We start from the raw sequence: 22,971 nt of genomic DNA, 5'->3' as shown, positions 1-22,971 counted from the left end.
AGATGGGTAAAACACTTGAAATGTAGAAGGTAATTCATATGACCTTACCAAAAAATCCATTCACTATACTTGGGTAACTAGGAATATGGACAAACATCTACTTTCAGTGGATTTAAAAGGAGAGGGGAAATCTATAGCAGCTATTAAGATTTTAATTGCTATGTGTGCATGAGCCTGTAGTTTCAAGTATAACAAAATTGCTTCCACTTCAATCCTGCTTTCTCAATCCTGCTGAGGCAATTTAGCTCACTTATATGGCTACAGGATGATGTGCAGATAAGTTTAACAGTTGCTGCACATTCTGATGCAGCAGTTCCTTCTCCCTTTTTAATACCAGTACATGTGTTTGTCCATATCCTAGAGGACTCTTAACATGCGTAAGAAAATAGCATGTGTCCAACTACCTCAAAGTCAGCAAACTCTTCCATCATTGCAGATCCAAGGCTGTTGCTTCTGAATTAGAGCAGTTTATTGTATAACATGTTTTGAGATGTACGGTATTCACTGAAATATAATCATTGAGGGTAAAGAACATCATGTTGGAACACTGAATGCTCACCTACCTGGAATGCTTTTGTTAATCAAACAAGTTCACTAACTGATTAGAGAACCGGTATTTTTTTTATTTATTAAATATTTACAGCAAAATCAGGATTATGGCAGTTTTCCCCAAATATTCCTTCTGCATGAGAAATACCACAGCTGTGTGACAGCTGAAACATGTCAGCTAAAAACTATTTAAAAAAAAAAATCACTATCTCTGCTGCAATGAAGATGTGGCACTATAACAAGAGGCAATATTATAATTAGGAACCAAAGTGCAGAGATTTTTAATTTAAAAGTAGAAGGGTTTTGATACATCATTGTTTATCAGAGGATGTCACAAATAGCTTTGACTACACATTTCCATAAATATTTTCTTAAATACTGCGTGGAGACCTTGGAAATGTGATGATGACAACGGTAGTACTCTATTTAAAGCAAATGTAAGTGCAAGTAAAGTTTGGACAACTTACCCTGTTTCATCTAAACAAAAACATTACAAACTACATTATTAATGCATATGCAGAATATAACCCTTGTTTTTGCAAAACATATGGAAGAGAGTTCAACAGGCATTTATTCAATATAATATATAGTCATTTTGCTCACCTAGAGTGAGAAAGAGTAGGTCAATATGCCCCTTTAATATCAACGATTGGGACTGACCCATCCTGTTCAAATCAGATTAAATCAGGAACCTATCCTGTTCCCCCGTTTCAGGTAGGGGAATGGGGACTAGATTTAAGAGAAAAAGGCAGGCCAACAATTCAGTGCAGGTAGGTTGTTCCCATACAGAGTGCATCTGATGGGGAGAGGGCTCTAGGGCCTGTAAACTTGGGGAAGAGAGTTTATAGCTTAGAAGGCTTAGGTGGCAAATGCAGCGACACAAAGGCGGCCTTTGAGAGAGAAAGGGTCTTAAGGAAGGCTTGAGGTAGGAAGCAGCAAGGGGTGGAAGAAATGCTGGCTTTGATTTCTTAATGTAAGGGCCTCAGTTAAAACCCATGAGTTGATGGGCCTTTATTTCCCTATCAACCTCTGAAGGGGAAAGAGACTGCTGAACTATATCCCAAAAGCAAAAAAGACTGTTAAGCGTTCCACCTGAAAGGTACCTTGGAAGGAGTGAGCATGTGAATGTCTTAGCTTGAAGGCCATGTTGTGACCCAGACCACAGAAGACTGGAGGAAGAGAGCAAGATGAAACCTGAATATTGCAACTTCTCCAGAAGGTACTCCAGAAAAGTAAATGGCTACAATATCTAATGGGATCAACAGATGTTTAGAATAAAAATATATTTTATTCCTCCTCAACTGGAGTGATGATGCCATACAAATTCAGATTTATCTGAAGATTACTTTTGGTAGCCAGTTTTTGAACTGAGATCATTAAGCTGTAGCACAGTTACTGCATTTTTAGCACACCAAAAAATGTACTCAAGTCTAACAATCTGTTTTAATAGGCATTTTAAGACATAGACAACACTGTCCATCTCTGTGTTCCATGACTTCTGCTGCATAAGGAAGTGAACTGCAACAACCATCTGAAGTGCACACAAGATTCTCCAACTGTATTCTTCAGAATTTAAAAAAATCCACCCCATAATTAAAATATTACATATTAATGGCGGTCTGTTTTTGTTTCAACAAGAACAAGCCAAAATTAGCTGACTTAGAATTTCAACGTTTCTGTGAAAAGAATTTGCAAAAATATACTCCCAACCTCAAAATGTACTGTACAGAGAACACATTAAGTAGCATGATACTTCTGAATTACTTAATGTATTTTAGAAAGGATAGCAAGCCAGAAGTGAAATATATTACAGTACAAATATTTAAACATCCAGGACAGACTGTATGAAATGTTCCTATTGTAGTGATGGGTTAAGTTATAGACAGAATGCAGAGAACCGCAGCTTTCGTTCTTTAACTTAAACTTGATCACGTAGGCGGGCCAGTCTCTGCGATAACTCATCCTGCAGAAACCAAGATAAAATTGACTTCACTATGTATCTGCTTTAAACAGGTGCTTGCAAAGAATTGCATAAATTTACCCCATGAACACTATAAGAACTAACATTCAAGACAGAGTGAGAGAAGGATTTGTATTCCTGGAAGACTAGCTTAAACTGAAGCCCATTACAACTGAGCATCACTGTGCACCATCCTCACTAGACCCAAGTTAACAGACCCATCACCTTTGTATCTGCAGAAGCTAACTCGCATTAACTTTAGTAGGTCATCAAAGAACATCCATTAATCACTTGGAAACGTGGAGGGGCATGGAACAGAGTCTTACTGAACAGTCTATGAGTTAAAAAGCAAAACTGACAGACTTAACACTAAAAAAAAAATCTCATGCCTCCAAGAAAACTGCTTTGTCAGAATAAATTAAATTTGTTAAGTGAAGAAATATCAAATGAGGCAGTACTCCTGCATCACACTGATATAGAAGATACCAGAAAGCAATATTTACCTGTTCTGCTGAAGCCACGCTTGTGCCAACAGAACCTGTCTGCCCCTGAGGGAGTTCCATGTTCAGATCAAGACTAGTTAAAAATAGAAAAGAAAATGATTACATATATTATTAAAGTTACACAGGATGCAATTTAAAGTGACAAATGGCTCATGACTTAGGTATCTCACACAGTGGAGAACCACCATGGTTATCCCTCCTCCGGGCCCCCCACCCCCAAATTATGCTCCAATATATTAGGCAATCTTCCTCAGGAAATTAGGACCATCATCAGGAGAACAATGTGTCTATCATAATAAAGACTAGTAACTGATGCTTTCAGATAGTTGGGATTAGACTAGTGAGAAAACAGGTATGAAAAAAAAAAAAAAAATCTACAAAGTTTTAATACAGGACTTGTCAAAAGTAGCTGTCTTGCCCCAGGAGCAGAAGCAGTCTGATTCTTTCTCAAAAGTACAGTCAAACACAAGGTTTTTAATTTATTATTTTTGTTTATGGGGCAGTGTATTCACATAAGCAGAGTGACAGAGCAATACCGTTAACTCATGCTTTATTAACACAGCAAGTGTATGTGCATGTCCTTGCACATACTTGACACGCAATCCAAATGTATTTAATGCAGCCAGCCAGCATGATCTAGTTCTGAACAGTGCCCTTTAAAAGCGGCTTGATTTATATCGTCTTACTGCAAACATTAGTTTTATTCAAAATTAAATGCCAAGATCAGATGCAATTGTCTTTAGTTGCAAATATTCACTCTTTAAGAACTTAACTCACCCTGCTTCATCTGCCATTTCCTGTAGAAGCATATCCACTTGGTTCTAGAATAGGAATCAAAACTGAATGAGTCTGCTGTTATTACTACTGTTAACCTTAATAAAAAACTGCTTTAGAGGGAAAGGTAAGCAAATTTTGAACACTTTTTGTATTTCACCACCAGGAGGAGCTACATGAATTCAGAATACACAGCATCTCATGCTATACCATCCAAACGCTCTTGAACTTCAATTACTGAACTGCAATATTTCCAACATGATTAGGTCTAATCCTACTTGCACACAAAACACTTAACTCGCATAAGTATATAAGTATAACCAATAGTCAGCATTTAACTATTACGGTCATGGTTCTGAACACCTTCTCTCCCTTAGAAGAGAACAACCCTCAATTTTATTCAGTTATAACTATATCTTTCTTAGAAAATACAGTTTGCTTTTGAACTACATTATCAACTGGTGATTGTCTAACCACAAATGGCCATATAACGCTTGTGTTTGACAGCAACTAATTGCTACCTTAACTTCAGAAGGTCAGCAAAATACTTCAACGTACAGGTTTCCCTTGCTTTATGCTTTACATGCACTCCTGGAAAATGGCGCATAACTCGAATTCACATAAAGGGAACCGACTTTACAATGTAACAAATAGGGATACGTTCCAAGACCTCGACTGTACTGACTCCCAGACCCATTTCTACTACTTTTACAAGACAATTTTTGTACTCACCAGCAGCAGACAGTATACACAAGCACAGGGTGGTGATAAATGTTTAGCTGGTGTGAAGAGAGGGCGGTGAAGGTTTCGTTGATGGACCAGAGAGAAGGGTAGGAGATAAGCTAGTGGGATGCTTAGAAGCCATAATGGGGATGGCAACTACAGAAACACATGTCGCAGACAATGAGCGAGAAGCACAGATCTACACAGGAGACTACATTTTGGGGCATGTCACTCCCACAATGCACTGCACAAAGCAGGTGACTGCAGGCTTCCACCACACTAATCACATAAAAGTGAATTTACGTTGCATAATGAATTTGGTATAAAAAGGGTCATCGGCATAAGAGTAAATTCACACATACAGAACCCACATAAAGCAAGGGAAATCTGTATTTATGAGGTCTAATGATGAAATGTATTCTAATGAAGAAAGCTTAGAAAACTAGTCAAAATTCTGTACAGGCCAAAGGAAGGCCTGCAATCAAAGAACTAGAACTGAAGTAATTGCAAGCATGTATCATGATATCAGGGATCTATTTTGTAGCCATTTTGGTCTGAGACAAAGACATACAAAACTCTAAAAAACTTTAGTTCAGAGGTGATACCTTGTATTAGACAGACTAAAAAAATAGCCAAAAAAATTCTTCTTATGTAAGCTTTTTGGCTCACACGCTCGTCTTTAGGCTAAGGAGAAAGCAAAGATTGTAAAAATCCTCTTAGGTAGAAAATAAACTTAATTTTGCACAGAAGTGCAATCATATTGTGATATGGTATTTGTAATGTTCCATTTTTATTTGGGGATGTAGCAGCTTAAATATTTTGTTCTTCACAAAGTAAACAAAAAAATACCAGATCAAAAAAAGGAAAATGTGCCAACTCCTCTTGGAGACTTATAAAGGCAGAAAGTATGAATGTTAAAATGAAAGCACTTATGTACAATTTAGTTGCAGGCAATATTTACTGAGAAATCAGTTATTCTTACTTGTGGCGTTGTTAGCGTAGTAGTGTTGCTCATCGTATCTTCCATCTGTTGCGTCTGAACATCTAATGTTTCAAACTGGTGCTCAAATTTGTCCATTAAGGCAGATATCTGCAGATAAATAGTGCTGTCAGAGCAACAGTACAGACCAACCTGAGAATTTATTTCAATCCTGAATGGTTAAATTTGTTTACCTTTTCCAGGTTCATGCTCCTCAGTGTGGCATCCATAGATTTAACTACACCTGCCATTGACTTTGTTACCTAAAAAGGAAAGTCAAACATATTACAACATTCACAAAATACAAGTAATCAATACTTATGCTTGAATCCTTCCACTTCTTAAGACCTTCTACAGCACCATAGTTGATGAATTTGCACTACTTTATCATTTTTGGGGGTTAATGCCTGCTTTTTGGAAGCTTTCTTTCTAACTTTAAATAAGTGCTCTGGACTGAAATGATGCAACTAAAAATTAAAATTATGCATGCAGCTGGTATTTTATGGGTGCACCAAACACACTAGTTTACAGAGAACCCCAATAAGTTTTAGAAAAGTAATTTTAATGCAACTTTTCAGGCCTTTGGATTATTAATCCTGTGTTACTATAACAGCCTTTATTCATGAGCATAACGAGTACAAGCTTGAAATTCTTGAAAACTACTCCTGAAGTATAATCACATCTGGAGAATTTTACAGTGCACAAGAACATGACACAATGGCAAGAACAAATAAATGGTATGACAGAAAATGCCTGGGGAACTTAGGTTTAACAGAATGTTTATCTTGGGCATTTCTAAAATGTTTTTCTAAGATGTACACCAAAAGTAATGTTGCTCCTCTCCACTATTTCATCTTTATTGACAACATTTCTCTACTTTAAAAGACAGCCTAGTTTTGTAACACAGTGGAGGACAGCAATTTAGTGCTGAGAAGGACAAGAGCCTCTTATTAATCAAGTTCCTCAATCTTCTGATTCTTTTGGAGGTCTTTCTTCCAAGTACAGACCAAAGTTAGTTCTAATAACAACATAACTTCAGTAATAAGTTTGCCAAAGTATCCTGAAGAGTCTTTTTAGTCATTTGGCAGGTCACTGTAAACCAGGGCCATAAAAGCCATATAATTTATTTACTTCTCTGTTAACTGTTTTTCCATTTGTTTGGATCAAACCAGAAACACTTTCTCAATACCTTTTGGCATCAGAAACCCCCAGGACATGCCCTTATGCATCTATTTGACCAGTCAAAGTTTGGTCAACTGACCAATCAAATATTGGTAAAAAACTGTAAGAAATTGCCTACAGATCCAAATAATATACAGAAAAAGCACAAAATTTCCATTAAGAAATGTGTCAAAATTAATTTAAAAATCATATGTTACAACCCACAAAAAAGTAGGTTTTGGGGTTGTTTTTTTTTGTAAGATTGCTATCATCTTTGACTGGTTAAAAAAATATAGTCAACTGACAGGTCAACTGACTGGCTTGCCAACACTAATTTTGAAAGGGGAAGGGAACAATATGTTTAAAAGAATCTTGTGGCATAGAGAACACTAGATTAAAGTAAATGAACCGTGTGATATGTTGGTTGTCACATAGGAGCATATCTGATTTAATTTACAAGGTTTAAATCTACCCTGCCTTCCAACCAACTAGACTAACAAATTTAACTGTGTCTACACAAGATGCTGTATCATAACGGTACTAAAAGAAGCACGCAAAGTCAGTGATGGCACAAACATGATGGCTAACCATTCACTGCAATGCTGACAACTTACAGCCTTCTACAACGTTTGCTTTACTGTGGAACTTTATGCCAAGTATTCCTAATAAGCCTGGGACTTCATCTGTAAAATACTGAATTAGGGAAGGCTACTGACAAGTAAGGGCCTTGGTTACTTCAGTGTTTATGTCTAAAAACATGCTTACCTTGCCCATTGTTACTGCAGTTTGTACTCTTGCTGCTACCGCATCTACTCTGGCACTCATGCGCAAGAAGTTGATTGACTGATTCTTCTGTCGGATTGCATTTTCTGCATGTATTCTTGCAACTTCCGTATTACCCTTCTGGATTGCCTGTTTAAACAAACTAAAGCATTTCAACTATTGCTAATCTTCATTAACAATAATAACCCAGTGGTATTAAGCCTTTCAAAACAGTGCTATTCCTTCTGATGCATCAGTTAGAACAGAATCATAGAAAATTAATTTTGCAAGAGACCTCAAGAGGTCATCTAGTCCAGCCCCTTGCTCAAAGTAGACCATTCCAGCCAAGGCTTTGTGTAGCTGGGTCTTAAAAACCTCCAAGTATGGAGATTCCACAACCTCTCTGGGTAATCTGTTTCAGTGTTTTACTACCCTCCTAGTGAGAAAGTTTTTCCTAATATCCAACTTAAATGTCCTTCGCTGTATCTTGAGACCACCACTCCTTGTTCCTGTTGATGGGATTTTTCATAATGGATGACCAAATTCTATAGTCAACGATATCCACTATGACCCACACTGAAAAAGCAAAAACTAGTACCAAGGAGCCACAATTTTAGCAAACACTGCAAGACCTTCCCCTTCAGAGAGACTTTTCCACCATGTGAATGACACAACATTGACCACCCTTTTATCCAGAAATACCAATCCCATTATTTAAAAAACCCTAAATAAAGCTCTTAAATAAACCTAAATGTTTTTAATATTTCTAATTTGCCAAAAAGCATATTCAAAAAGAGCACCCCCCCTCCCCCTGCTTGAACCCCTGCTGCCACTTGTCTTGCTACAGTGGTAAAGAGGATGAATTTAAAATGCACGCTCCCACCCCCGTAATTGGATTCTATACGTGGAAAATTATAAACAAATATATAAATTCTTCATGTAGAGAAACTAATTACTAAGGGTTTATCTTAAATTCAAAGTTACTTTGGATTCAGGTAAATATGGTATTCTAAACAGAAGGTGCTCAGAAACTGTCAACATCAAACCTTATGGCAGATTGGTCAGAAGGAACCCAATTTGACTTTCAGATCCCAGGGCGAGTTTGCCAGGCTAGTATGAAATATTTTCCTAGCAAAAAAAATGTAAAAACTTCATTACTAACCTTCTTTATTTTAGCCTTTTCAGCCTTTTCTTCTTTGTCACACTTTTTTGAATTCCTGCTAAGTTCTTTTGCAGCAAACTTCAGGTTAAAGAGGTGTTCTACAGTACAAGTTAAGGATCATCAAAACGCTCAAAGTTTGAAAAATTAACATGTTTCCTTGCAGGATTTGGTATCCCACTATATATTTTGTATTTTCTTTATAAAACACATTCTATAAATTGTAATATTGGTAGGGCTGCATCTTTAATTTGCACATCATGGCATCTCAGCTAGTTTACTATATTTCAATCTTTAAGTAGTGTAAGTCATTTTCTGAGCTCCAGGTTAAAACCGTGTTTTAGACAAATGTTTTCTGAAACCAACTCAGAGCACAAAATGTCTTAATTTAGAGAAAGACACAACTAACTTCAGATTAGTTAAAACGAGTAAAGAACACTGATCTCTAGAATTCATATGATGCTTGGTATTAAAAAGCCAACAACAAAAAATGTTTAGCTTAAATAGAGAATCACTACCAAACTCAATGGGAGCAGATTATTAAAATTCTAACTCTAGTACGCATGCAAGTACAGAGTTTTCATTTTAAAATCCATCCTAAGTACATGGTCTCTCCAGCTCAAATAATGATTATGGTGACATGAACCAACACAGACAAACAGAATGTGCAGGTTCAAGTTATGGCAAATTGGAATAACAATGTACCTGTAAGATTAGGGGCTCATCATATATGCTCTTCCATCAGGAACAGGAAGAGGTAGAAGAGAAATCTTATTTACTGTATGTGGTAATATATATAGTAAATGAGATGACAAGGTGTTATAAATCAGATGACATGTACATTTTGCCACAAATTATTTAACGAAATAGCGTTATTCTTAAACTCTGCTAATCAAATACCTAGCTTTCATGAAGTACTTATCACTAGATCTCAAAGCATTTTACATCACCCTCATTTAAAAAATAATTAGAACAGTATTTACTTAGCAATGTTTGTAATAACCAGAATGATTTTTATTCAGACATATAATAAAATTACAAGACTGGAAAATATGGATCACCAAGTAATTACAAGACAGAATTTAGTCCTTTAGGAAAGCAATTAAATCTATTACACATAAGTAGAGTAAAGAAATATTTATACAGATCTATTTAGGAGACAATGGATTATTTGCTGCAATTTTAGGAATAACTTCTATATAATTTTCACCCGAATTTATATCCACCTGTAATTTGGGACAGTAGCCAATGATATGTAAGTGTTTACATTAATAAACAGAATGTACACCAATGCAATACTATTCCAATAAGGTAAATGATAAACATTTGATTTCTCATTTTTACTAGGAGTGTAAATTTGGTGTACAAGGCCTTAAGATCATGGCCATATTCCTACTATTGATACTGTTATAAAAACTATTTACTGTGACCTCAAGAAGCCTTCTGCTATACAACTGAATATTTTGATCATGCACATTAAACCTCTTCCAAACAGTCACCTTTACAATGATGAAATATTTTTCCAAAACATATAGCTGGTATTTCTAAGGGCTCATCTTTGTTGGCTTAAGCTTTAACTCTAGTTTTACCCCTAACACAATATCTGTCCCTATACAAGTCTTTAACAGGAGGTAAGAGGTATTTCAAGCTCAAGCTAGCTGGCCTGCGAGAGTGGGTGGGCTGACGCTTGAGTGCTGCTGGCACTCAGCTAGTAATACAGGGGTGATGCAGCAGCTCAAATTGCAACAACTCAGCTGCTAATCCAATCACTGCCTGATGTGTTTTCACAGTGCAGTCACTCACTCCAGTTAAACCACTGCACATGTACTAAACTCAAGCTAATGGTGAAAATAAATCCAAAGATTATATTCTAAAACGTTCAAATTGTACAATCAAAAATTCATATTAGAAACACTCTACATAAATTATTAACACTACATAAAATACATAATACCAGACAGAGGGGAAAACACCAAAATGCACTTTTTAAAGGAAAAAATTCAAATTTTAGAAGAGCTCCTTGTATCACTGTGAAGTACAGAACACTAAGCTTTTTTAAAAATGTGTATTTTTTTAAATCCATATTGCTGTAATAAACAGAAAGCCACACAAGTCATTAGGAAAAAAAACCTACTATAGTAAATTGCACACTGTAGCTTGTGCATAAAACAACCATTTGAGTAATAACTTAGAACAACTTCAATTCGAAAGTTCAGTTGTGGAATGCCCACAGTCCTGAGAAATACATATTGTGCCAATCCAGGTGTCTCGGGAAGACCAGTGAACAATGTGCCATACACATACTAATTAGTTTTTGTTAATGACTTGCAGGGATACATAGGCAAGTAAAAGGATGATCTTGTGATTATAGAACTGGTCTGGGAATTAGGTTAGCTAGACTCAGCTTGTTCTTCGGCTTTAAATGTTCTGTATATCCTTGAGCAAATCTGTTCACTGCCCGTGAAATGAAGGAAGCAGTAGCCTATCTAGCAGTAGTTAACCAGATTTATCTGAATATGTGAGGTATGCTGGCAGTATGGTAACAACTTCACAGCAAGATACAATATACTGTCAATTGTTTAGCTCCTTTAAATAACCAAATAACTGCTTCCCTTATGTTTATCCTTTACAGAATTAAGGCCAGAACAGACCAGTATGACAATCTAATCTGACCTTCTTTTGTTTATACAGCCAAACCATGGGTTCCTACAAAATAATCATCTAAAATTTAACTCTAGAACACCAAATGGATGTACAAATCTCCTGGAATTTTAGGCACTTTTGTCTTTATAACCTAGGACCTCCCTATCCTTGTCAATACAAATTTTGGTTTCATACTATTTTGTTTTAATTCCATATTAGAAAGTACAAGTCTTGCTAGATCTTGACTTGACTGTCTCCCTGTGGGTTTACATAAACTAGGCCTGATGTCGAAGACGCTTATAAACAGGGATCTGGGTCTTCTCCGATCAAAAAACCCACAAATTTATTGATAAAACCCACAAAATCTGTGATTAAAGTGAAATGCCACTATATATATATATAGAGATAAACTGAAAACAATGTTTTATTGATATATTTACAACTTTAAAGTAATTTGGAAGATTACCAGTGCCTCAATCACTATAACAAAATACATTCTAAATACCTATACATTTTAATATTTGATTTTGATTTTTTCCATGATAAAACCCAGAGCTCCCCCTGCCCCCTTTACTCAACAGGATGCAGCTCCAGGCCCCTCACTCCCCACCCATAGCCCCCCAGCCCTGATGCCCCCCTCATCCCTCCATCCCCACCCCCAAGCCCTGTCAGAGGGGGCCCACCAGCTGCCAGGGCTACAGGGCCAGGAACCTGGGTCTGCAGCCTCTGTCCCCTACAGCAGCGCCCAAGCCCTGGCTGCCACCCACGGGAGGTGGTGGCTGCTGTGGCCTGAGCGGGGAGCAGAGCACAGAGCCCAAGTCACCCTCCCCTGTGGATGGGTACAGGCTGCCAGCTCAAGCTCCCTGCCCTGCTGCACTTCCCACAGGGGCTCTGCAGCCCAGCAGGTGAGACACAGTGCAGCAAGGCAGAGTGGGGCTGGGTGGGGAAGCTCCTTGCTGCCACAAGCTACATGCTGTCCTGGAGAGGTGGCCCCTGTCCATCTGGCAGCAGCGAGGGGTACAACTGTGCACCAGTGCCCCTGCTGCTACTAGGCAGGCAGGGGAAGCTTTGCCAGATCAGTGTGGGGCTTCCCTGCCCAGCCCCACTCTGTCCTGCCACGCCAGATCCAATCTGCTGGGCTGCGGAGGCCCCAGAGAGAAGACAGCAGGCTGGGGAGACCTGAGCCCGCAGCAGACAGCCCACCTCCTCACCATGCACAAGTCTAGGGGGCATGTACCCCTCTACCCACCACCCAGGAGTGCGCAAAGGAGTAGGGAGCCAGCCCCACCCCAACATGCCCTGGATGAGCCACCTGCAGCTCTATCCTGCTCCCCTCCCAGGCCCTGGGTCCCAAGCTCCACCCAGCTGAGCAGCAGCCCCAGCCCTGCCCAATTCCCTCCCTCTCTCCCTGAGGACCTCAATCCTCTTTCCCTCTGTAATAGGGTGGCCTCATCAGGTCTCTGCCGGCCGCCCTGCTCCTGGGGTAACTGCTTGCTTTGCTTTCCTGCCATGCCTTGATGGAAAAATATGAGAGTTGTTACTAAGGCAGGAGGCTACCCATTACTTGCCCTACTGACAAGGGCCTAATACGCACTCCGACTTCCCCTCCATGGGTGCCATGACTTGCAGATGTTATTCTGGTGTTACTTTTCCGGCCTATGGCCGGAGCAAACTGAGCACACAGTTGTAGCTCTTCTCTACAGCCCCAAAGGGCCACTCACATGCCACCCCTCTCTTACCATGGTCCTATTTACTCCACTGGCTCTCACCCAGCCTCTTTCATACTGCCCTCTCTAGGGGCCATGCTTATTCTGCCTGGTCTCACCCAGCTTCAGACTTAGCTTTCCTCACCTCTGTCAGCCCTGGTGCAATCTGCTGAGTGTCTCCCGCTACCCTCACCTGAGCATTGACTGAGTGATTCTACAACTGTAGTCCCCTCTTGGCTCCTTGCCAGGCCACTATGCCCCACTGGGCCTCCTCACTCACCCACTCATGGGGCCACTGTGTTCATGGGGTTATATGGTGCCCCAACCCACCTTTCACTGGGGAGGTAACTGGCCTGGCATTTCCTAGGGGCTCCCATGTCACTAGGAGCCCCACTAGACCACCCTTTCCTGGCAGGGTGCATTTTTAGGTCTTACCCAGGACAAGGGGTCCCCTCCACCCCATAGCCCCTGCCCTTACCTCCTATGGCCACAGCAGCCTCTCAGCCTGTTACCTCCTTACTCCTGCAGCAAACTGCAGCCCAGCTTATATCCCTGGATCCAAAATGGCTGTCCTCATCAGGCACCTGGCTGCTGCTTGTTTTCTGCTCTTAAAGTGGCAGGCACCAAAGGTGTCCTGCCATACCCTCAGACCAGACTTTCTTGCAGGAGCTGCTCTCCAGGCTGCCTGGCATCCATGTGCATATACATGCACATGGTGGCCCCTGCCTGATCACCCTCCTCCTGCTCCCCCCAGCCTCTTGCAGGCTGGAACTCTACCAGTCTGTAGAGAACTCTTTGCAGAAGTGGAAAAAACATGCGTTTCTCCACTAAAATGAAAAAAAAAAATCCATGTTTTAATCAATTAAAAGGGAATATCTGGGTTTATTTACATTTTTCCAAGGGAAACAGAAAACCTGGATCCCTGCTTACAAAGCAGTCTGTTTTAATATGTTCTTGTAGGGTTTTTTAGCTCAAGACAATAAATCCAATTAGATTATCAGTTTGTTGTGTTACAAACCGGGACCCCTCAATAAGGAAACCTGCAAATTCATTCAATGTGCATACGTATCCACACTTATCCACTGTATTTGAGTATCATGGGAATAAAGATTAAATCATAAATCCAATTAACCTCAAAGATTAAAAAAGGATTATCTCTTTAATGTGTGAAGGCAGCCCAAAATATTTGTCCACAAAAAAAGTATTGGGTTTTTTTCATATTAATGTTTCAGATGTTCATAGGAATGTAGGGTTAGAAAGGACCTCAAGAGATCATCTAAGTCCAGCTCCCCGCTCAAGGCAGGATCAGCCCAGACTAAACTACCCCAGCCAAGCGTCTGTCTAACCTGCTCTGGAAATTTTTTAGGGGTGGGGATGCCACAACTTCTCTAGGCAATCTGCTCCAATGCTTGACAACCCTCATAGTCAGAAAGTTCCTCCTAGTCTTCAACTTAAATTTCCTCTGCCGCAGTTTGAAGCCACTGCTCCTAAGACTTTTCTCTGGTTGTGGGGTTCAGTACATCTCCACCCTCTTAATAATCACCCTTCAGGTGTTTAAAGATTGATAGCTAATCCCCCCTCAATCCTCTCCTCTCCAGATCCTACAATCCTAGTTCTTTCAACCTCTCCTCCCACATCATGCTTCCCAGGACTTCAATCATTTTTGCTTCTTTCCCTGGACCCTCTCCAATACATCCACATCTTTCTTGAACTGTGAGCACAAAACTAGACAGTACTCCAAGTGAGGCTTAACCAGTGCTGAATGGAATGGAACAATCACTTCCTTTGATTTATAAGAGACATTCCTGTTCATACGGTTTCATATGCCACTGGCTTTTTTTTGCCTCAAGAACACTGTTGACTTGCATTCTATGTATGGTCTAAAAGACATGGCCCACACAGCCCTATCATCTGGCCTACAGTGCTACCTTTGGGTCCTGAATCAGCCCCACACGTCATATGCATTACGAGCTGCTTCTGGCACCATGTACTGCATGGTGCACACAGACACCATCTGGCACAAGCTGCATGTGGCATAGGGGCTGAAGCCAGTGCATGCACTGTGCAAGGTGCATGGGGCCAGTCCAGGGTGCATGCTGCATGTGGTAGCTGCGCCAGACTGGCTCTACACACAGCATCCAGGGCTGGGTTGGATCAGGCCCTTAGACTAGCCCAACATGCCAGATCCAGTGTGCAGGGCCGGTCTGGATCCATACTGCACAGGGCTGGAGCCAGCACATGCTGCATGCAGCCCACAGGGCCACTCCAGGACATGCCTACATGCAACAGCCGTACTGAACCAGCCTGCAAACTGTGTGGGGGCCTGGTCTGGCCTACAGACTGTGCCTGCACCACTCATCCAGCCCACAGGGCCGGATAAGTTTATCATCCCTGGTCTACTGTAACCCCCAGGTCTTTATCTGGAGCATTGCATCATAGCTAATCATTCTTCTGTTTGTCTTACCGCATGTAATTATTCCCAAGTGCAGGACTTTGCACTTGTCTTTTTTTTTTAAATTTAACTGATTGACTGCAGATCATTTCTCCAATTTCTCCAGGTCATTCTGGAACCTGGCCTTAGCGTCCATAACTCCACCCAACTTAGTGTCATCCACAAATTTGCTGGGCATGTATCCAAACTTCAGTGGAGATGTTAAACAATACCAGACCAGGACAGAGCCCTGGGGACCCCACTTGATACCTCCTCCCAATCAGACACTGAGCCACTGATGACAATGAGCCAGTTATGGATCCAATTTACAGTACTTTCATTTAGTCTCTATTTTCTTAGCTTAATAATGACACTATTGTGGGAAACAGTGCCAAAAGCCTTACTGAAGTCAAGGTCTATTACAGCTACTGCTCTCCCTCCATCCACAATTTAATTTTTGTTGACATCTTTTTAAACAGGCTTTTTAAATGCACCTATCAATGCAGACCTTATAGCTCAAAATCAATATCCTTAGGTCTCTCAGTGATTACCTAACACAATGAGGAAAAGCTACACTTTATATTCCTGATAATTAAGGAAAAATCCAAACAGAAAGCATTAAAAATCTGTCCCATTACTTGTCCATATACAGCAAAACATAATTAACAGAACTAATTCCATTTTTCTGAAAATCTTTTGCTGGTCCCTAAAGAAAAACATTTCATTTTGAAAATTATTAGACTGAAGTGCTTGCCTAAATCTAAATAATTAAAATTATTCCAGAAGTGAGGAATTATTCCCCCAGCTCTGCTGACACTGCCAAGTCTGTAGGCAGATAATTTACCTTAATGAGGCAACCAGCCTCAGACCTAACATTCTGTTCCTCCTAATATTTTAAGATAGCTGCTTCTCCCCGTCCCCTTTGTTTCCTTCTGTGGTCTAAAATGAGGACACCACCTCACTGCCAGTCAGTCAATCCAGTTAATGAAGGAGACATTAAACTTGCTCCTGCTTAAGGATAGGGAGTCTCAGCATCTTTACCCTTTCAGGTGCCCACTCAGGCTGAGCTCAGACCAGCCATCAGAGCCACCATATACAAAGTGATGTAAACTTTTTACGTCCATTACTCTAAACAACAGCCTGACACACCTGCTTTGCTTTGCACTTCCTCAATGACGCGCTCAACCTTGGACTCGATAAGTCATTAGACATCAGTCCTTGCCTCCCAGGGCTTTCATGCTCCTCCCCCCCACCCTTCCCCAAACGCCTCCCTCCACAGCCCTCCAAACCAACCGGCATTTCTAGTCTGCAGCACTAGCCCAACAGGCCGAGCCACTCCCCAGGGAGGCGACACCCCTCCTTGCTGGGGACACCAGACACGGGAAGCGACGCCCTAAAGCCGCTCTGCCTCCCGCCGTATCTAAGCACCGGGGCTGGGCAAAGGCCTTAGGCGCTTTCCCCCAGAGGCCGCACTAGTGCCGCCCCGTCTCCCCCCGCCGCGGCAGCCTGTGTCGCCCGGCACCGCGGGGCCGCTGAGGGCCGGAAGGCGCGGCTCCGGGATAGACGAGCGGCGCGGCGGCAGGCGGCCCGGCCCGGCCCGGCCAGGCGCGGGAGCCCCCCCAGTCCAGCCCGGCCCGGCCCAGAGGATACTCTCCATGGCGGACATGGCGGCAGCACCGCCTCGGGCGGGCGCTGAGGAGACGTTCCGGCTGGACGCGGCCCCTGCTCTGGGGACTGTTTGGCTTCCGGCTTCTGTCACGCGCCGAGTACTTCCGCCGTGGCCGGAGCAAAACCCCGCACAGGGGGCGGGGACCCGGGTGCCGGTCACGTGACGGTGACGGTGACTGCAAGGGGCGGACATGCAGGGGTGGGGTGGGGTGGGGTTGGTTCGGCCCGGCCCGGCCCGGTCCTGGGGTGGCGCCCGTGCGCGCGCCGCCGCAGTGTTGCCGGATGTACGATGATTACCGTATATATACGATAATTTCATCCCTTATAGGGTGTACGGTCAAAAATAGCAAAAGCGTTTAAAGTAGACTAGGGATGTACGTGGTAGCCGTGTCGGTCTGAGACAAAAGGGAATGCAGAAATCTAGAACTCTTGGTTATTATCTTGGGCTAATAAAAGGTGCCGTGTTGGAACCAAGAGTTCTAGATGGCATTCTGAAACATACCATAACTTTCGAGGCAGCTAATTGATACAGTACGTGCAAGACCCAAATCATTCTCAGAGTCTATTTTGGGCTGGTTTAGGGCTGCTTGCCTCAAGATAGAGAGATGCTTCCACTTTGAGACCCAGCTCTCACTTGCTGCGGAGTTGCAGTGAGCAATATAAAGTAAATAATAAGACTTATTTGCATACCTATTTGCATACTTTTTCAGTCTAAGATAGTTTTCCAGCAAATATGATCATTTTGAGCTTTCAATACGATAATTTCATATTTAAGACCTGGCAACTCTGCAGACACAGCCGCAGGGCCCCCTTCCCCGAAGGAGGGAAACCCAGAGCAGGCCCCAAGCACCTGGGAGATAAGGAGTTAGAGGGGCCGGGCTCCCTCCTTGTGGGAGTTTAACCGCTTCAAGGTAGTTCTTTTTGGCCCCTGGCACACACTACCTATATTATGCAATGAAGGGCACAATTAATATAGACTGGCCAGACCTGCAAAGTAATGTTCACACCATAAAAATGGCTGTCCAGCTATAAAAACAGCCAACAGGCAACATAGTGCTTGAAAATATGTAACAACTCCAGAGCTGGTTTCTAGCCAAGGTCAGGGCCCTCTGACTCAGAGCCATTTCTCAGTTGGGTGGCCTGAGATCTTTTCAAGGGTGCTGCACAGTGTCAGCGCCACGGGGCATATGACATGATCAGGGATCCTGGTTTTCTCTAATAAAAAGAAATCCGTAATTTTCAGATTAAAAGAGATTTTTCCATGATGAAAATGAAACACCACTAATATATAGATATACTATATATATCTATATATAGTGGTGTTTCATTTTAACCATGGAAAAAATGTGGGTTTTGGGTTACTTCTTTGCACCCAAAGATTGGGGATTTTTTTTTTTTTTTAAATCAGGGAAAACCAGGATCCCTGAACATGATTCACCACATAAACCCAGAGATTGCAAGCAGGAATCTCTAGTGTCCAATGCATTCTGCTCGGCTGTGGTCTCCCTGAACTCTCTGCAACAGAAGAACTGCTCTATTATTTTCTTGTAGTCAGAAGACATTTGACGTTTTTGGAGGGGAGCCTTGTGTCTTTAAAGGGGTGAGAACAGCTGACTTAGAGCATTGTGGTGTTCAACCTTTTCCTCCCGCGGGCTGGATGGGCAGTGCCCAGTCTGTCCACAGGCCAGACTCAGCTGGTAGTCCTGATTTAGTGCCTGAGGAGATTGCTCTGGGGCCCATCTGGCCTTGTGGAGGGGACTGGTGCAGTCTGGCCCCACCCTGGCCTTGGAGGGGAAAAGGGGCTTAACTCAGTCTTAAATCAGGGCAGGGGGGAGGAGGTTTGGGCAAGCCCTGATCCAGCTGCAAACAACTTGGGATTTGGGCAGCAGGGGAGAGGCAGTATTAATGGCTACTGCTCCCTGGCCACAAAAATTTTCCAACCACAGTGGTGGGAAGCCAGCTCCACCCCTGCCTGCACCACAGCCCTGTGGCTGTGCATTCCAGCTGTGGGCCCCAAGCTCCATGCACTGTCCCAGGTGGAGGTGGAGGGAGAAAAAATAATTTTTTTTGGGGGGGGGGGGGGGGGAGATCGAGGCCCCAGCAGTGAGGGAGGGAGTGCGGCACAGGCAGAACTCACTCACCCCAGCCCCTGTTCCTGGAGGGCATGGGGCCATGTGCCCAGGATCTGTGCATGGGGTGAGGGCAGGCTGGGGCCGGGCTCTTCCCAGTGTGGGGGGGCTGAGCTGGGCTGTACTCGGGGCAGGCAGCGGTGGTGCTGGGAGAGGGGGTTGGAGGGGTTACGGTGAATGTTGGAGTGGCTGCCACCAATGCCTCCAGCCTGACTGCCCTCCTCCCACTCCCCCATCCCCTTTCAGGCTGGAACTCCACCAGCCTACAGAGAGCTCTTTGCAAAAATGGACAATTCACATGTTGCTTTGTTAAAATGAACAATCCATGTTTTTTCTAGGTTAAAAGGGATAATCTGCGGGTTTTTTTCCATTTTTCTGTGGGAAATGGAAAACCTGGATCACTGGATATCACCCTAAGGAATCCTTGCCTCTCATATAGGTCCTGGAGCATCCTGGCTACAACATCAGTCTAACATAACTAAATTAGACATACTAATTTCTAGACAAAAGCCTCTAAGCCAAATTTCAATTCAGAACATCTTGGAAGGGCAATGTTAAAAAAGTTTGACTTTTTCCTTGAAAATGCTCAGATTTTTACTATCTTAATATAAATGTGATACTGGGACTGCCTGTGTCAAAAGAACATGGAAATCATTGCTGAGCATAGGATAAAAATAGTTTGGGAGATTCATACACAGTTAAACTATATTTTTAGTTTATTGAAGATCCTAAAAAGCAAAGCACTTGAGTACATACTTCATTTTTAGTACAGTACGTTGTGTCCTATTAAAAACTTATGCGATCACTTACAAACTGAAACTTAAGCAGGTGTTTACATTCCTTACTGAACTAGGGCCTACAAAAATAATGGACTTCTTGATATGGCAATTTTAGATGAAACTCTGAGTACAGTCATTTTAACATGAACATAGAAGAAGCACTGTATACGACAGACAAAGATAGTGCTATATTTTGTTTTATTGCCATTTCCTATATTGTATTTATTTTTTCCTAAAATTGTATTAGCTACCTTCTTCAGTATTATTTCAGGACATGATGTCATGGTTTCATTTGAGGAAGGGAAATGTAATATATTTTAATGCTTTTTTAGTGGTAATGCAATTTAAATTTGACAGGAACGTAACAGCAAATCCTGATAAACCAAGGGAAAATGTTGAAAACTTAACCAATGCACATATCTGCCACTTTTTTGGTATACTGCTGGTTGACAGAAAAAATATAAAATGTAATTAAAATGCAAAGTGCAGAGAAACATGGTTTTATGTAACTGATTTAAATTAACCATAGAGGTATAAGTTATTGTATAAATGATACTAAAGCCAAACTCAGTTCCACTATGTTATGAAATAAAAACCATGTAATGTAATTATTTTCTGTAGTCATGGAGTTGTCACATTTGAACAAACATCATTTTTGTAATGTTCTGTGTGATTTGAATATAGTGGAAAATAGCCTCTAAGGTGAACTTCATTTTTAGAGCTATGGTCAAAAAATAAAAAATTACTGTGTGAGCTCTATACATTGAATACAAACTAACCAACACTGAACTATCTGCAGCCAGGTGCTTGTGAACTATCTACAGACTAAGAACTGTCAACTGAAATTGTATGACAAATAAATTGGAAAAGGTTCTTGTCTGGGAAGCTGCTCAGTAAAGACAGATTCCCATAGCTACACAGCTGTAGCTGTGCAGCTGAAATGTTTTGCATGGACCAGCTTGTAGGATCAAGGCTCTCTTTGCAAAACATAGCTGTTTGTGGACAGTGCTTCAATAAATTATTCATTGCACTTTACTTGCTCATTTTTAATACATGAAGAGCCTTCCAAACACACTACATGACTGACAACTATGTAGACCTGCAAAGACTCCCAGAACAGAAACTTTTTAGGCCTAGAGGTGATAGAGAATTTTGGGCATCACATCATCTAACTTCTTGGTTTTTGGGTTGTAGAGTGGACTCCAGAACAGTATGGGTGCAGACAGAAGTGCAGCTCCCCGCTGTAACTCATGGACTTCACAGGAAGCACCATGAGTTACAGTGATCTGCCAGATGCAACCGACATTTACTGTTGGGTCCTAGGGGTTGAGGGATCCAGCTGGAATTTGAAGCAGCTGTGAGTCTGCAGCCCTTCTCCCCTAGTCCCATCCTTTCTCTCTCCCAGCCCTGGCTCTATCTTCAGAATGGGAATGGGGGAGGGAGCAGAGGAAGCTTGGTCTGGGGTTTTTTTGTTTTTTTTTTTTCCAGACGGTGCTAGAGGGTGGGTGGATTGGAGCCCCCACCTTGTGGGGGCTCCAATCCGCCCACCCCACCCTGCAGCACTGGCTGAAAAAACCCCAGACAGAACTCTTTCCACTCCCTTCCGCCTCCCCATTCTGAAAACAGCACCAAGAGCAGGGCTGGGCTGCATCAGTCCAGCTCTGCTCCCAGCGTACGTGACGTGGACACAAGTTGTTAAAAGTGCTTCACTTTGGAATACCTTCATCTGAACCCTCATGTAATGGAGGTTCAAATTGTTGTGGGATTGGGCCCTTTTAAAGCACTCTGCAGCTGTGTACTTCTGTAAGGGCATGACTGTAGAGTGCTTTCAAGGGGCTGATGATACGACAAACATAACTTCCATCTGCACCTTACATTCGGTATGGTATAGAGAAGAGGCAAGTACCTCAGAAGGGGATTAGTATTGCCAACTCCTGAAAGCAAGAAATTCACCAAACCTCAAAAGGTCACTAGATGTTGTGAAGTGGGCCCCCCAAGGCCACCAAATAATATTTCTGTCAGTAAATTGCATAATGAGTAAGTAACATCTGTTTAGTACATCTTTTATGACCACGGCAAAACTTATAAAACATGAACAGGCAAATACTATAAAAGCTATTGATTAGAAATGGTTTATTTTGAAGGTAGTGCAGTTAGGAATATAAGTCATGCATTATTTTTAAGACATAAGACTTGCTGATCCTGAGTTTAATGCTTCCAACCCCCCCCCCCCCCCCGAACCCAAAACACAAATCCTGCTTTTTACTTTGGGAATCATAACAATAGTAAACAACTACTGTGCAGATTCAGTAACATGTAGTGGGATCGCTTTAATGGGCAAGGGATGCTCTTTTTGTGACCTACTGCCACAGAGGGTAGTTAAATCACTGAACAGTGATTATTGTTACTGCAAAATCTAGTATTAGTGTCGCTGGTTTTCTACTAACTGCATGACTTAAAGGCAGTAGCAATAAGAGAAGAATAAAGGAAATACATTTTAAACTGCCATTAATTGTAATATTTACAATGAACTAAATAAGAAAGAGCAATCAAAAGTATAATGACAGCTGTTACATATTGATGCTGTGACCACACAATTTGGCAGTTTCTTTCACTGAAGAGAAAAAATTACTTTCAGGGCAAGTTGCTAGATTGTTGTTAATCACTTGGACAGAATTGTTTCACTAAGAACTGCACCCTTCACCTCCCCAAGCAGCTATATCTAGCAACAGAACTGTTTGGCGACGCTAAAAGGGGCCAAAAGCAGCCAGCATGCCAGACAGGAGACTGTCTAATGTCAGCACACTTAGCATATAGCTGTCTATTAAGAATTAAACCAGAGGCAAATCTTTCAACTCGGCTCCCTTACCTCTGATATTGAACTTAGGGGTTCAGAGGAGGCATCTCTATCTCCACGGGATCCACAGCCCTGAAGTGGAGCTCATTCTTTGGTAGGAGTGGTACATGCCATTATGTAATAGTCTATTTGCTTAAGTAATGGACCCCTGTCTTTAATTCCCTTCTCTGCCCAAAGGGAGTTAAACC

At 41.9% G+C, this 22,971-nt stretch overlaps 1 protein-coding gene across 1 annotated transcript; it reads right to left on the bottom strand.

Moving 5' to 3' along the window:
* Window positions 1-602: 602 nt before the first annotated feature.
* On the bottom strand, window positions 603-17,154 carry CHMP1B (charged multivesicular body protein 1B). Its single transcript, XM_006271478.4, has 8 exons — window positions 17,001-17,154; window positions 8,574-8,671; window positions 7,415-7,561; window positions 5,683-5,751; window positions 5,492-5,599; window positions 3,790-3,833; window positions 3,013-3,085; window positions 603-2,512 (listed from the first exon to the last, which is right to left on the bottom strand). Exons 1-8 carry the CDS (start codon window positions 17,014-17,016, stop codon window positions 2,468-2,470), a joined length of 600 nt encoding a protein of 199 aa, XP_006271540.2. The 5' UTR covers window positions 17,017-17,154; the 3' UTR covers window positions 603-2,467.
* Window positions 17,155-22,971: the final 5,817 nt, after the last annotated feature.

The sequence above is a fragment of the Alligator mississippiensis genome, chromosome 8 (genome assembly GCF_030867095.1).
Source record: "Alligator mississippiensis isolate rAllMis1 chromosome 8, rAllMis1, whole genome shotgun sequence".
Classification (NCBI taxonomy): domain Eukaryota; kingdom Metazoa; phylum Chordata; order Crocodylia; family Alligatoridae; genus Alligator; species Alligator mississippiensis.
This window is presented reverse-complemented; position numbering and strand designations above follow the sequence as displayed.

What these genes read in the sequence shown, in the direction of transcription:
- CHMP1B (XM_006271478.4), bottom strand. An exon ending in AAAAGGCTAAAATAAAGAAG is followed by an intron (nt 7,562 to 8,573) that starts GTTAGTAATGAA and finishes TTGTTTAAACAG; the next exon opens with GCAATCCAGAAGGGTAATAC. An exon ending in CTGCAGTAACAATGGGCAAG is followed by an intron (nt 5,752 to 7,414) that starts GTAAGCATGTTT and finishes TTTCCTTTTTAG; the next exon opens with GTAACAAAGTCAATGGCAGG.